Below are 15433 nucleotides of genomic sequence, written 5' to 3' on the forward strand. Positions count from 1 at the left end.
GACACAGCTGTACAGAAGAAACGTACAGACACTAAGGGGGGAAAGTGGCAGGGGGATGGGGTGGTGGTGGTGTGATGAATGGGAGATTGGGATTTTCATGTATACACTGCTGTGTATAAAATGGATGACTAATAAGAACCTGCTGTATAAAAAAAAATTAAATAAAATTAAATTCAAAAAATAAATAAATAAAATAAACAAGAGCAATGACTTGCCCCTGAAGATGTGCTTTGGTTTTATCATTTGTTTTAATTAGAAAGTTGCTGCATGTAATAGTAGTACTATCTGACTTTCTCAATGCTTGAAATTACTAGCTCCCTAATACCTTTTCTTATCCAGTGATATGCTCTCTGATCCTTGCTTTGGTGAATGATGTGCTATTGAACGAGCCCTGACCTCTGCCCCCATGAGGGTGCATGGTTAGGCAAGCCTTCTGAGCCTGTGAGGGAGGTGGATGCATGAGTGTGGGGTATTTATGGGTGTCTTTCCTCTTGCTACTAATCCCATCCAGAGGAGAAAAACAGCAGTGGCAACAGTAACAGTACAGGAGCAGGAAGCTAATTTTAGGATTATGTTTTGTCATCTTGTGCCTCCACACAAACTGCATATGATGCTAACTAAGGTCTGAGTCCCCTACCAGGTTATAAGTTTCATTAAGGCAAGGGCCTCACCGATCTTGTTCCCACTGTATCTTCAGGACCTATCACATGGGAAGAACTCAATAAATATTTATTGAAAGAATGGATGAACAAATGAATGAATCCCTTCATCTCTCCATGTATCCATCAGTGGAGGTTGGGAAAAACCACCTATGCTTCTTACCACAGTTATTTCCCACTAAATTTTGCATATAATACCATTAATTCATTCATCCATCCATTCACTCAATCACTTAGTCTTTCATTTAGCAAATATTTCTCATGCATTTATTAAGTTCCTGGCCTTCTGCTGAACAATGAGAACTCAGTGGTGAACAAAGCTGACATTGGTCCCCACCCTCATTGGGCTTACAGTCGAGCATGGGAAACAGACATTAAATACATCATCCCAAGCTTGACGGATAGACATTCTAATAGGGGAAAAGCAGGATTTAATGAAAATGAACATTGAGGGGGCCTATCGAGGTGAGAATGTTGAGGCCGACTGGATCAGAATCCTGACGATGAGTTAATAAACACCTCTAAGAACACATCTGGCCCAGCGTGCCTCAGAGTGCATATCACAAACAAATATGAAGGATAGGCTATGAACCATTTGCAACAGAATTGGTGTCAGAGATGTGAAAGGACTTCTAACCAGGGAAAGCTTTGGTATATGTAAGGCTTTATGTAACCAAAGTCTTCAGCAAAGCTTTGGTTTGCTGAAAGGTTCCAGGTTTATACATTAGCACGATAGTCAGGATACACCTTTTTGCCCTAATTTGATCGTCCGTTCATTGTGCTCCACTTATCTTTTGAAACAGGTTCAGTACCGCTGTATAAGCATATGACACTCTGTACTTTTTAATTCTGATATTAAGTTTTAATTTATTTTGGTTGCTTCAGGGTGTTTAGAATATATTAATGAGTAAATTATTCTACAGTATTTGTATTCTGGATTTGTTCAAATGAGGAATGTAATTTTAGATCTCTAGATAACTAGACCTGTTTAAAATAGTATTTACACTGTCTGAACATGTGTAGCTTAAGGGAAGGAACCTGTGTGCAACAGCATTAGAAAATAATGTGCATTTCTTCTTCTTGCTGTCCTATATATCTTTGCAGTCACATTCTCAGCTCACTGACAAACATCACTAATCCAACAGTAATGTCTTTGCCATACATAAAACAATAAAAGAGGAAACCAGTTTAAAAGGTCACAGCAATAACTAAATCTGAGACCCAGACACCTTTAAAAAGTCTGTAAATCCAGCTGAAGATTTTCTAGGATGGTTCTAGGCTTTTGGATATATTCTGCTATTTTAACTGAGTCATTAGGGAACCACACAGCAAAATATCTGCTCCAGAAAACTGAAAGTGTATTGAATGCTAACCTGAGGGAAAGGGAAAGGAAAAGGAAATCTTTTGCTGCCATTTCTCTTTCCTTCCTTCTGAAATATCCCTCAAAAGAGAAAGACCCGCGTGGAAATAAAGCAGCTGACGTGCTGGCAGCGTGGGCTCCAACAGAGATGAGGAGAGGCTGTCACCGGTGCACAGACCCACCCACCATCCATCACAACATTGTGATTCATGTTGTCACACCACATGGCAACAGGAGGAGCCCGTGTTCCAACACCATGATGCTTTATTACAACCACGTGTATTTCCAAACCTTGGGGCGTGATTTCGGCTGTCACTGAATTAAGTAAAACATTTGGAGGATTAAAGTAAAAAAAAAAAAAATACAGTGAATATCAGAGTGTAATAACTGGCAAAGAAGCTCATAAGCCTTCTATGTACATTTTAATAGCCAACATTAGCAATATCCGACATTTTACAGCCTTACCAGCCAATAAAGAAACTTACCCGTATCTGAAGTAAGTGCTGAACTGTCTGCAGAGGCGGTGAGCGAGTTCTTGTTTACCACATGCTTGAGGACCAGCTAATACCAACATGGGATAAGGGGCATCCAGACTAGGAAGGGTGCTGCAACAGGGCAGAGCAGACATGCATATTAATGCACCCAGTGTGTAAAGTGTCCATGTCACAGTCACAATTAATCCAGTAATCCAGCATTTACTACATGTAGACACTCTATGGAAGGATGGTCCTACTTTCCAGAAGCAAGTCGACTGCAAAATAGCAAAAAAATTTACCTTAACAAGATTTTTTAAAGGAAAAATATGGTAAGAGATATTAATTCTTGGTTGATAAAGTATTCCCCCCAAGAACTTCAAAATGAAAGAAATAAGACTGCCCTCTGAGAGGTGAACTTTAACATCTGTATCTATCCAATTAGAACACAGATGTGAAACTAACACAACATTGTAAAGCAATTATACTCCAATAAAAAAAAAGAATACTCATGTGCAAAGAAAACAGTAATCACTGAAATTTACCTGAACAGTTACTATATGCCAGGTGCTATTCTAGGCGTCTTACATGCATTACCTCATTTAATTATCACAGGAAGCTGTAATAACACTTAACACATAAAGAAACCAAAGTACAGAGAGGTTAATTAACTTGTTCAAAGTAACAACTAATAAGTAAGAGCTGATATATGAATCTCGGCATGGCTTCTGGTCTAAAAGACCAAAGGACTAATTTATATAAAATCTCTTGCAACATGCAGAGCTGAAGTGTTTGGGTTCCACTCAAGACACAAATTCTAGAAGTATGGAATAAAATATAATATTTTGAAAAAAATCATGGTTGAGGTATAGATTCTGTGAAGAATGGGGGCAGTGCAGCATAATTTTTCAATCTCTCTGAACACTCACAGGAAAACAGAAAAACTGGAGAACAAAAGCCCATGGAAAATGTGGATAACAAACCAGATGAAAAGCCACAAACCCACAAGACTTTTATGGCACTGGAAGCTGGGCAAGAGGAAGAAGGAGGAAGCAACGGGCAGCGTCTGAGAACAAGGGAACCCCAAAACAATGGGTATCCAGCAGAAAGCAGGCAGGTTGAAACTGCAATGTCCAAAAGCCTACACGTGAATACTCATAAAAGCTGTATTTGTAGTAGCCAAAAACTGCAATCAGCCCAGATGTCCTTCGATGGTTGGTTAAACTAATTGTGGTGCATTCATACCAAGGAATACTACTCAGCAATACAAAGGAATGAGCCACTGATATATTCAACAGAGGCTAAGTTTAAAAAAAAAAGTCAACCCCAAAAGGTTATACATATACTCTATGATTCCATTTATATAGCCTTCTTGAAATGACAGCATTACAGAGAAGGGGAACAGATTATTGGTTGCCAAACGTTAGGGAAGATAAGCAGGAGGGAGGTGGCTGTAGCTATAAAAGGGAAGCAAAGGGATCCATGTGATAAAACTCCTGTATCTTGACTGGAGTCATGCTCATATGAATCTATACATGTGATAAAATCACATAGAACTAAATGTACACAGGAGTACATGCAAAACTGGTGAAACTTGATAAGGTTGGTGGCTTGTATCAATGTCAGCTTCCTGGTTTTGATATTCTACTTTAGCTAAGCAAGATATTACCACTGGAGGAAACTGGGTGAAAGATATCTAGAATTTCTCTGTATTATTTCTTACAACTGCATGTGAATCTAAAATTACCTCGAAATAATTTTTTTAAGTAATTAAAGGAAAGAATTTTGAGAGAAAGTGACAAATATTGAGGATAGGCAAAGGAGACCTTCTTCCTGAAGAAGAAAACCAAAGATAAGGAACAAATATTAAAGACTGTCATTCAAGAAAACCTTTCTGAAATTAAAAAAAATAAAATAAAACTATACAACATACCTGAGAATATTAGCCTAGAACAACTGGGCTATAAATGTTGTAACAATAATACCAAGACATAGTCTAGTAAAATTACTGGGCTTAAAAAAAGCTGGGGGGATTATTCAGCTAGAAAAAGAGAACACATGATCTATAAGGGGAAGAAAATTAGATTGTCACCAGTTTTTTGACAGCAATGTTTTGCACCAAAAGAAAATGGAGAAACCCTTCTAATAGTCTCAAGGGAAAAAGTGTGAGCCATGGACTTTACATATAGCAAAAATGACTTTCAAGTGTAAAGGGCAGAGAATATTATCAACATGCAAGATTTCAAGAGATACTGATTCCACAGCTCTTCCTAAGGAATCTGCTAGAGAACAAGCTTCATACAACCAAAATGACTCAAGAGGAGGCATCAGTTGTAAGGGCTGGCAGTGAGCAATAAATATGCCATTACCCAGAAAAGTAAGACTAAATGACAGCAAAGGAGAAAGTATAGTGTGTGATGGATATATGTTCTGACAATATAAATACAGTACACTATTTTTAAAATGGAGTGATTGATGCTTATATAAAATATATAGAGTAGGCAAATTCAGAGACACAGTAAGTACACTGGAAATTACCAGGGACTGGGAGTAGCAGGAAATGGGGAGTTATTGCCTAATGTTTACAGAGCTTCTGCTCAGGCTGATGAAAAAGTTTTGGAAACAGATGGTGGTGATGGTTGCACAACATTGTGGATATAATTAATGCCACTGAACTGTACGCTTTTTTTTTTTTTTTTGCAGTATGCGGGCCTCTCCCGTTGCGGAGCACAGGCTCCGGACGTGCAGGGTCAGCGGTCAGGATCTTCCCGAACCGGGGCACGAACCTGTGTCCCCTGCATCGGCAGGCGGACTCTCAACCACTGCGCCACCAGGGAAGCCCTGAACTGTACACTTTAAAGTGGTTAAAATGGCAAATTTTATGTGTTTTATATATATATATATATTTTTTTTTTTTTACCACAATAAAAAACAATGAGGGAATGGTTAATGGGAGGAACATAGGCAAAATATGTTTTTCATGTTTCCAGTAATTATTACTACTGGTATTCTGACACTGTTGTGGTATAATATGAGACTTTAAAAAAGAGCAATTATGGGATATTCTAATTCCATCTTCCTCTGTGTCTTTGGTGAGGGAGAAAAGGAGATACAGATGTAACAGAGATGAGATTAAGTAAAAGCTCAACTACAGTCTTGAAATTGAATTGTACCAGTATGAATTCAGGAGGTGTTTTACCATCTATCTATAGATGGATCTATCTAAATACAGATTAGATAGATACAAAAGATTGAACAGCTATAATAGGTAGGTACAAATAGGCAAGATAGGTGGATGGATAGATAGAAAGAAAGAATAGATGGATCAATGAATGTAGGGAAGGAAGGAAGGAAAGAAGGAGGGGAGGGGAGGGAGGGGAGGGAGGGGAGGGAGGGGAGGGAGGGGAGGGAGGGAGGGAAGGAAATATATCCCTAGCTCTGTCCACTAAAAGACGTGGAAACAATGATCAACCCAGTGCCATGTCTGTCTCTAGCACCCACATTATGATTGGGAAATACCATTTCTCACTGAAACAAACCAGGGCTTCTTGGAGAAATGGCCGATTCCAGAGTTTGGACAGGACTTGTACAAGATCAGCCTGGAGAACCTTGTCATAGGTGAGAGCAAGAAAGCTATCACTGACTACCAGGCCAGAGTCAAGGTTCTGCCATGTCATTTCAATATTGGATCCTCACCCCAATCCTGCCAGAAGAGGGGACAGTGATTCCCAAATATCACAGCCTAAAAGTCCCAAGACCAAGAGTCAGGGTTCCTCTCCTAGAGCCTGACTCCTGGGGCTGCCAGGGAGCTGCGTCCTGACTCAGAGTGGGAAGGGCACGGCACCCCTGCTCCTGCCTCCATGAGCTTTTCAGAGTGAGCCCTGCTCCATCCCGGAGCATCTGGGGCTGCTTGGCCATTTGCTCTTCTCTGCCTGACAGTCAGAAATGATCCAGAAATACGTGTTTATCAGACATTGCTGTAAATTTCTTTGATACATATTTTTATATAAATGTACCCTAAAGCATGAAACAACTAGCAATCTCATAAACTAGAAAAGAAATACAATGAGGACATAAATGCCCTTCTTTTAAATCAAATGTGCTTTTCCAGATGTATGCAAATAAATGATAAATCATTTCACCTAGAGAGCTACCATAAATATATAAAACTGTCAACGTCTACATTATTAAATTACATGTAAAAAATCATGTCCTGGACGCAAAATAAAACATCTTCTCTCTGTGGGAAACCAACTGTGTGAAGTACAGGAGCAGACCACATGAAGAAGAGAAGCCATTTATAACCAAGAGATTTTACAAGTAATTTTAAAATGCCTTTGGGCATTGATAGAATTTCTGTATTATACTTATAGCGTAAATGGCCATCTGCTCCAACAGACTGTTTAAAAAGATATGGCGAAATCGTGGTAAATTTATCTTCGAACTCAGAGGTGAGAGATGCTGTTCCTGTGTTCAACCAAGCTGGGTGACTTCTCCCTGCTAGGTTGCCTGGGGCTCAGGGCAATCACTGTAAAGACTGTTTCGGGTTTCCCTCGGGGGAGGAGGGCCTCCTTCTAGGGACTCTCTAACGTATAACCTGAGGTCTTGGGTGCTCTTTGGCAGGGGTATCTAGCATTCACGCACAGCTAAGGAGAAATTGACAATGGATAGAGATCGTCACAATTCTCTGTTAATGAGGCTAAGGTCTGTGGTTCTATCCTACAGCAGAAAAGTTGGCAAACTTTTTTTCTTTTTCATTTCACCATCCTATGTCACAGGCTAGCCACCATTCAAGGGTCCAGATGAAAGAGGGATGTTGAATCTACTCATCACCACACTTGGGAAAATGCCAACAAGTGAGCCCCACATTCAAACATGTGATGATAATATACTATATCTGAGACTATACAGCCTGTCAAATAAAGACCTGATCCCCTCCCTCAGAGAGGTGAGAAAGGAATGGGTCACAAAATAGAGGGCTAGGGAAATGATGAGGTTGTCCTATGCTGGCTACCCCGTGTTCTACCCAAAGGGTCCCTAAGAAATACCTGTCAAAGATCCTCTGTGGCTGCATCAGGCTGTTGAAAACATGGGTCATGTGATCTTGGGCTGCGGCCACTTCTGGGGGAGGGTTGTATTTGTTCACTGCCGCGACCTTTTCCAGAATTAGAAATGCAAAGGGAAAAGAAAAAAAAATTCATTTTAAAAGGAAGACAAGCCTTAGATTTTCTATAATGAAATGTCCTAGACACGTGACCAGGAATCTGTGTTCTGTCTTCATGTCTACTCTAACTTTCCTAAAACCTAAAGAATAATAATTATTTTAAAGTATTGAGCTGGAGCCCCTTGGTCACCTATTTCTTTATACTCCCTGGTTTGAAAGGAAAAAAGCAAAATCAAAACCTCTAAAGTCTAAGATGACCTTTAATATAGTAAACATTTCAACTTTTAGTATGAAAAGAAATAAAATTCATAGCTCTAGATTCCAGGTAGTTGTTACTGCAGAATTTTTCCTCATGCCATCATGCCAAGAACTATTCCTATGATCTCAAATTCTACTAAACCTCCCCCTCTTTTAGTGTAACTTTCTCTCTTCAAAGATATGGGCCTTTTCCCCACGATGGACAGTTCTCCGTCCCCCGGCCTTGTCATCCCTCTAAATACGCTATTCTTGTCTACCATACCTTTATCTAATGCGTGGTTTTAAATGTTATTCCCTTCGCACAATGTTAAAGGGAAAGAGAAATCTAATAAGTGCCTTTGAGTGAGAGAATGATAACAGACTTGCATCTGTAACTATTTTTTAACCAAGATTTCAGAAAGGCATTTATGAACTGGAATATCTGCCTCTCGGCGTATTTATACCTGCTTTTTCATTCCCATCTCAAATTTGCATCCAGTGTAAGAAACCCCTCATTAGTGGAGATTTCAGCTGACACCAGTCATGACAGCATGACAAATTAGCTTCCACAGGTATGGAAGGGGCTGGCAGGTGCTAGCATTCAATGTCTGGTTGCTCTCAACTTGTGTCCAGAAGAATCATTATCTTAAAGAGTAGCATAAAGGATTTAAAAATCAGAGTATTGATTTATTTGAGTCCTTTTCGATGATGTGTTAGAATGACATTATAATTCACTTCATTATTAAGTGAACTTTTCGAGTAACACAGATAGGATCACACACCCTCCAAATATGATAGCTATCATCCAAACTAACAGTCGGCTATACTGCTGCCAGCCTATGTACACGGGGGCTGCTTCTGTTTCCCACAGCCAGTCTCCTCACTGTACCAAGAGCAGGGCTTTCACTGCATTTGTGTTGACACTCAGCTCTGCAGAGGGTGAAACAGATAGATCCTAGGACAAGGAAACGCCCCCTAAATGACTGTACATACTGTTATGTAATCATTTATGGATTGTATTGGTCTTGCAGCAGGCAGCATGAGCTTTTGAGCCTATCAACTCATAAACACAGGAAATGATACGATTACATACCTTTTCTTCCACTCTTATCTTCTTCTGATCTAATTCTGTTAATCGAAGTAGCATAAAAATCACGAAGGAATAATAGTCAGATTCTTCCTGTTTAAAATATCAAGAGGGTTATTCAGTTACCTTCCTTTTCCACTAGCAGTCTACTTTCATGAGCTTAGGGCTTTCACCTACTAACGCTGTCATTCATTCACACACACACACGCACACGCACACACACACACCCTGCATAGGTCTTTACATTTTCAGCTTACCAGTCCCCTTATATTAACAACTCAAACGCAGACTGTGCCTTGTAACTTATAAAGCTTTTCAAATGTGTGATCTTGTTAATCTCCCTGTGAGATAAGCAGGACAGCTCTGATTATGTTCATTTCTAAAGGAAAAACAACTGAGGCTCGGAGAAGTGAAGTATTTCATCTAAGGTTCTATGGCCAGTGACCCAAACCCTATCTTCTAATTCCAAAGAGTTTCATTAATTTCTAATTATTTATTACTTTGTATTGTTTTATATTAATTTGTATGATTAATCATGAATTTGTTTTACAATAATAAAATGATATTCACTTACAGAACAACCCCCATATTACTCCCTATCATCTTCTGTGTTAGGATTACCTGCTTTTTAGAAATATAGTTACAGTTATTTTGTATTAAGAAGCTACATCTCTTTGAAGGGAAAGATATTAAGTGGGTGATGCATTCTGAGGATGGTATACATGAAATGAATATACAATGGTACCTTTTGTGTACTTCAAAGTGCAAATGTGGGGGAAGTTTATATATAAATGAGTTAACATGTGAAAGGGTTTGTGCTATTTATTTATGCAAACACCTAGATGCTCTTTATGGATCTGGAACTGGGAGGGATGGCCACTTTAAACACTTTCTTTCCTAGGGATGCTTTAAATTGCCTGCCACTATTCTCATACCAAACATTGTTTTTATTTTTAGATCTTATTTTTCATTTTGATTTTTTGCCTGCCAGACACGTTTCTCAAGACACACACAAAAAGAAAGGTACTCAGAGATACATACAAATTCAAGAGTCTATGGAAAGGCGAGTGAAGGATATAGATAGAAAGGGGAATGAATGACATATGCACAAAGAAGGAGGGACAGATCTGAGGCGAAAGGATCTATCACTGGGGGAAAAAAAAAAAGAATCCTGAAAAAGTCTGAAAGTTTGATATCCATAGGTGAAGAATCAGTAGGAAATACATGATTTTTTTCTATAATCATTTTACAATGCCAATTTTACAACAATCCCAAGGCGAATTTCTTTAAGTGTCTAATCTTAGACTTTCCCCTGTTATTAAATAGGAACCACATTCCATCTACACCTCAGGCATCACGCATTCTTTCATGTAAAAGGACATTGCTCTACAATCTCAATAGCTCCCGCCTGATAATCTTTATTACCACCCAGATGAGTCACAAATGACCACACAGAGTAGGCAACCAGTATTCAATTTCAGGCTTTACATGCACCTATGGTGGTACATAGGTGCGACTTTGCTTACACCTTCTAATAGAGAATGAAGATAAACACACCTTATTCACATTCCTGATGTTCTATCAAAAGCACTTCATGAAGAATTTCAAGAAAGTCCTCATCCCTCTCCTCTGCCCCCAACATAAAGGATGTCTCACCCGAATTGGATTTCTTAGAAGATTGAGAACTCGAAGGAGACGTAGGTTTTCAATGTATTCTATTTCACCCAGCTCAGCAATCTGTTTAATCCAAAAACAAACACACACACACACACAATATAATCAACAGACTAAATGCACCAAGACAACAGAGAACGTAATATAAGAGGAGCTACTTTGGATCCCTTAAACTCAGCTTATTTTAAAAATTGCTCTTGTGGCTATCCAGCTTTTTAATGAGACTCCACAAAGCTACACAGAACAAGGGAATTATTGCATGCTCCTTCAGTAAATGCAAACTCACAGCCACATTTCCTTTTTTCCTCTCTGGATAGACAACAGTGAGGTAGATGTTTCTCATCTCACCCACGTTTATCTTAAGGCAGAAATTAAATAGTACATAGAATCAGAGAAACTGCAAAAAATGCACGCAAGGGCTACATGCTTCTCCCCATCACTACTGTGCCTAGCCTCCAGCTCCCCAATCTCCCTCCCCAACGCTGCTTCTGCTGGTTACTGTGGTCATCTGTGGCTGGGGAAGCCTTCTTACTGCATGTGCATGTGGAGCTCTATCAGTTTTTCAATGAGATAATTGTTTTAAGAAAAGGTAAACATGGGAGATTGTATGACATATTTCTTTTCTATTTTTTTTTTTTTTTTTTATCAGTATGGGGGCCTCTCACTCTTTGGCCTCTCCCGTTGCGGAGCACAGGCTCCGGACGCGCAGGCTCAGTGGCCATGGCCCACGGGCCCAGCCGCTCCATGGCATGTGGGATCTTCCCGGACCGGGGCACAAACCCGTGTCCCCTGCATCAGCAGGCGGACTCTCAACCACTACACCACCAGGGAAGCCCATGTATGACATACTTCTTGATGTGAATGTTACATGACTATTCACCTTAAAATTCTTTGCTAAACTGTACGTTTATGTGTTATACACTTTTTTTGTCAGGTAATGTTTCATGACTTTAAAAAGTAAGAGGGAAAAAGGTTGCTTGATAGTTCCTTAATTTGAGCAGGGATAGAGCTTGGGTGGCAGCAGGCCTGAATTCTCCACTAAACTAAAGACAAACAGTTTTCCTTGAATGTCCTGTAATTAGCATAATTATAATCTTATTTCAGATGTAGATGCTGAACTTTTACAAAAAATTAATAATCACTTTTTCATTTCTATTTCTCCCCAAGTCATTTCTGCATGCATGGTAAGATCACTCCAACAGCAGAGTCACTAATAGTTCCTGAGTTATCCAATGACAAAATGCAGTTGAAATGTAAGCTATTCCCAAAGCTAAATCAGGGGAGGAACACATGTGCCATGTTCTAAGGATGCCATTTTCAAAGACATAATATGAGAGGCCAATTCCGAGTTACAATATACAACCTGCACACATTAATCTGGTTATAGCAATGTTATGCTTTTTCCATAAGATGACTAGACTCTCCATTAAACTGCCATTTGGATCATCTACAAGATAAAAGGATCAATTTTTAAATACTGTGCTATTTGGGAAGGTGGAAGAGTCACTTTGGTTCACACTGCTCAATCAATCAATAGATTGATTCCCCTCTAGCCTACAGCTCTTGTGTTTGGACCTAACACAAATGTTAGGAGGAGATGTTTCCTCGCAGCCAACATGTCTCACCAACGCATCCTGGCCACGTGCACTAGCAGTCATCGCTGGTGGGAGTGGATGTACTACACATGCATAAGCTATAAACCAGCTGTCCCACCTTCAGGAGGTTTATACTGAAAAGATCATCAGACAGACGAAAATTAGATACATGAGCATTCGGTCTAACGTTTTGGTAAAAGTTTAAAATTTTCTCAATTCTGAAAAATTCCATCATTATGTGATTAAATGAGCCATGGCACAGTCCCACAATAGGAACACTAGGCAACCATTTTAGAAGATGGTAACATCGATGGTGCTTAACATGGAAAGATCTTGTAAATGCTGTGAACACTATGAATAGAATAATCACAGACTATGTAAAATATTATCACTAAGATGTCAGTTGGGATGAACCAGTCTTTTGAGAGTCAAATGAGAGGGATCCAGCTCCCCTCCCAGTCCTTTCAAAGGTAGGATGAAGTGGGTAAGGGCAGAGGGGAACACATGTGGAGGCACCTGGCTACCAGTACCCCCACCTCTGCTGAACTGGTAATGTGCACCAGACACGGGCCATCCTGCATGCACCGCCCACCCCGTCCTGCAGACCTCACCCGGCAGCAGACCCACCCTCATGTCTTCTCTCTTCAAATGCCAAGACCCAAGGCTGTGTGTGTCACAGGCGATCACAAAAGGTGTACAGACACAACTCCCCCAAACCACCTGAAGTGAAACACTGCCAGAAAGATTATATTCTGAAAGGAACTTCAGCCATCTGATGCCAAGAATGTCATACCAGCAGCGCTGATCCCCAGATTCCAGTCTACACTTCTTCCCTGATCTCCTCTGCCCCTGTTGGCTACTCCCCACCAAGCAGAAGCCTTTCAACTTCCACTATGTAGGGAGAAGTTGGCTCCTTTCTTTGACATTTCCTTTTAAGCCATGCTCTCCAAGCCTAACCGTCCAGACCTAAAGAGGCCTGTTAAGTCTTTTTCGTAAAATACATGCTAGATAGAGAGAGAGATGAAATAATGACACCAAGTAAGACTCAGAGAAGTAAAAGAGCAGTCTCTAAGTAACTCCCAGACCAATATTTTGCTTCTAGAAGAAAAGGCTGAGGTTGTAATAGAGTTAACATTTGGGGGATAAGTTTTAAATGATAGAAATGACTTCAAATCTAACAAGGATTGCAGAGTGGAGAGTGACAAAGGCCCCCAAATCACCAGCTCATGATGAATTTGCAAAAAAAACTTAAAAGAGATGTTCAAATGATCATGTAAAGCTACGGCAATGTTTCAACAGCTTATACCAAGTAAATAATACTGATAAAAGTGCTCCCAATAAGATAATATTCCTAACATCCAGTTAATCATATGAGAAGCAATAGCTATGTTATGTTTCTCTTAAATGATAAATCTTCCATCCCTGATACACAGTATTCTCAGTAGTGCTTGAGAAACCTCTGAGGAAATCTTTGGATGGCTCGGCTGACAGAATATTTCACATACTGCTGGTTGTTCCCCAACCTGCCCAGCGGGGAGTGAGGGAATTGTGCCATTGTTACGGACCCCATCGCTTGTTGCCAAAGGATCCCTCCTTTGGGACGTGTGGCCACTTTTTTCTTTTTTAATGGAGTTTCTTCAACATTTGAAAATTATAAACTCTGTGCTTCCCTAATGATCCCCCTTTTTTTCGTCAACTATTTCAAATGTAATTTGAAAAGTCTCCTGGAATGGAAGAGAACACCATACTATTCATGAGGTCTTTCTAGACCTGTGCTACCCAATATGGTAGTTACTAGCCCTATGTGGCTACTTACCACTGGGAATATGGCTAGGATAAATTCAAATGTACTGTGCAAAATACACAGTAGATGTCCTAAATGTGGTATGAAACAACAGAATATAAAATATCTCATCAATAATTGTTATAAAGATTACATGTTGAAATGACAATATTTTGGATATATTGGGCTAAATAAAGCAAAAAATTAATTTCACCTGTTTCTTTTTACCTTTTTATTGGGGCTACTAGAAAATTTAAAATTACACATGAGGCTCACATTATATTTAAGCCAGAAAGCACTCTTCTAGATCATGACAACACCACACACTTTTCTGAAGGGAGGGCCATTAGCATTTCATTTAATGTATTAGCCTGCAGGGTTAAGAACACTGACTCTGGAGGCAAATCATTCTGTTTGAACCCTGGCTCTGCTACTCACTGGATATGGTATAACTTTGGACAAGTTACTTAACGTCTCTTTGCTCTAGTTTCTTCATCTGTAGAATAGCGATAATAATAGGGTTATAATGAGGATTAAATGAGATGATATATGCAAAGTGCTTAAAACAGTGCCTTGTGCATAAATATGCAATGAAAATCTCTGCATTATTTTATGACTGTAATTGTCATTATTATTACCATTACTCCTTTTCCTAAATCCTGAGATGCACTGAGTTGAAATGTAATGAGTGCATTCTGCCGTTTGAACACCACCTGTATGTATCTGCAAACCATTTTAATGGCCATTTCATGAAAAAGACACTAAAACCATATGAGACAGAGATTGGGCTGACTTCCTAAGACAGGTGGGACAGTGAACAAAAGTCACCCACTAGAATTAACCTTAGAAGTTAACAAACAATTTAATATGCAAGTCAAGTGAAAATGAGGAGGAACAGTTTTTGCCTGTGATTAAAAATCCACTTCTTCCCAGACCTAAAGATTGCCTCCTTTTCTTGATTTTTAGAAATCTAACAGCTAATGGAAGCTCATTGGAGAAAGAGTCATCAGACCCAGCTGATAAGCACCAGCACAGCCGAACAGAGAAATATCTCCACAGGAACGCATCTCACTCCAGCTAGGATCTAGGTCTCTTTCAGGGTTAGCCAAAATTTTCATCTTCAAGAAGAAATAACCATTCGTCTTCCTTATGAAATCTTTCCCCAAAATATGAAAAAGTACTCGAGATGAATAAAATCACAATGTAGATCGACTGCATAAGAGGTGAGTTATAGGTACCAACTTAATACACCATGATTAGGAGCACAAATGCTTTATTAAAAATAAAATGTAATTAAGAGTGAAAGCCGGGCTTCCCTGGTGGCGCAGTGGTTGAGAGTCCGCCTGCTGATGCAGGGGACAAGGGTTCGTGCCCCGGTCCGGGAAGATCCCACATGCCGCG

At 39.7% G+C, this 15433-nt stretch overlaps 1 protein-coding gene across 7 annotated transcripts in view; it reads right to left on the reverse strand.

The window, feature by feature from the left end:
- LRGUK (leucine rich repeats and guanylate kinase domain containing) overlaps positions 1–15433 on the reverse strand; it is a 130082-nt gene that overhangs the window by 69906 nt on the left and 44743 nt on the right. For all 7 annotated transcript variants that reach the window (XM_033432422.2, XM_004272178.3, XM_033432421.2 and 4 more), the window contains 4 exons: positions 10637–10717; positions 8987–9073; positions 7541–7647; positions 2505–2624 (listed from right to left, as the gene is read on the reverse strand). In XM_033432422.2, the coding sequence (XP_033288313.1) occupies positions 2505–2624; positions 7541–7647; positions 8987–9073; positions 10637–10717 (395 nt within the window). The remainder of the gene's footprint in view (positions 1–2504; positions 2625–7540; positions 7648–8986; positions 9074–10636; positions 10718–15433) is intronic.

Source organism: Orcinus orca, chromosome 9 (assembly GCF_937001465.1).
Source record: "Orcinus orca chromosome 9, mOrcOrc1.1, whole genome shotgun sequence".
NCBI lineage: Eukaryota > Metazoa > Chordata > Mammalia > Artiodactyla > Delphinidae > Orcinus > Orcinus orca.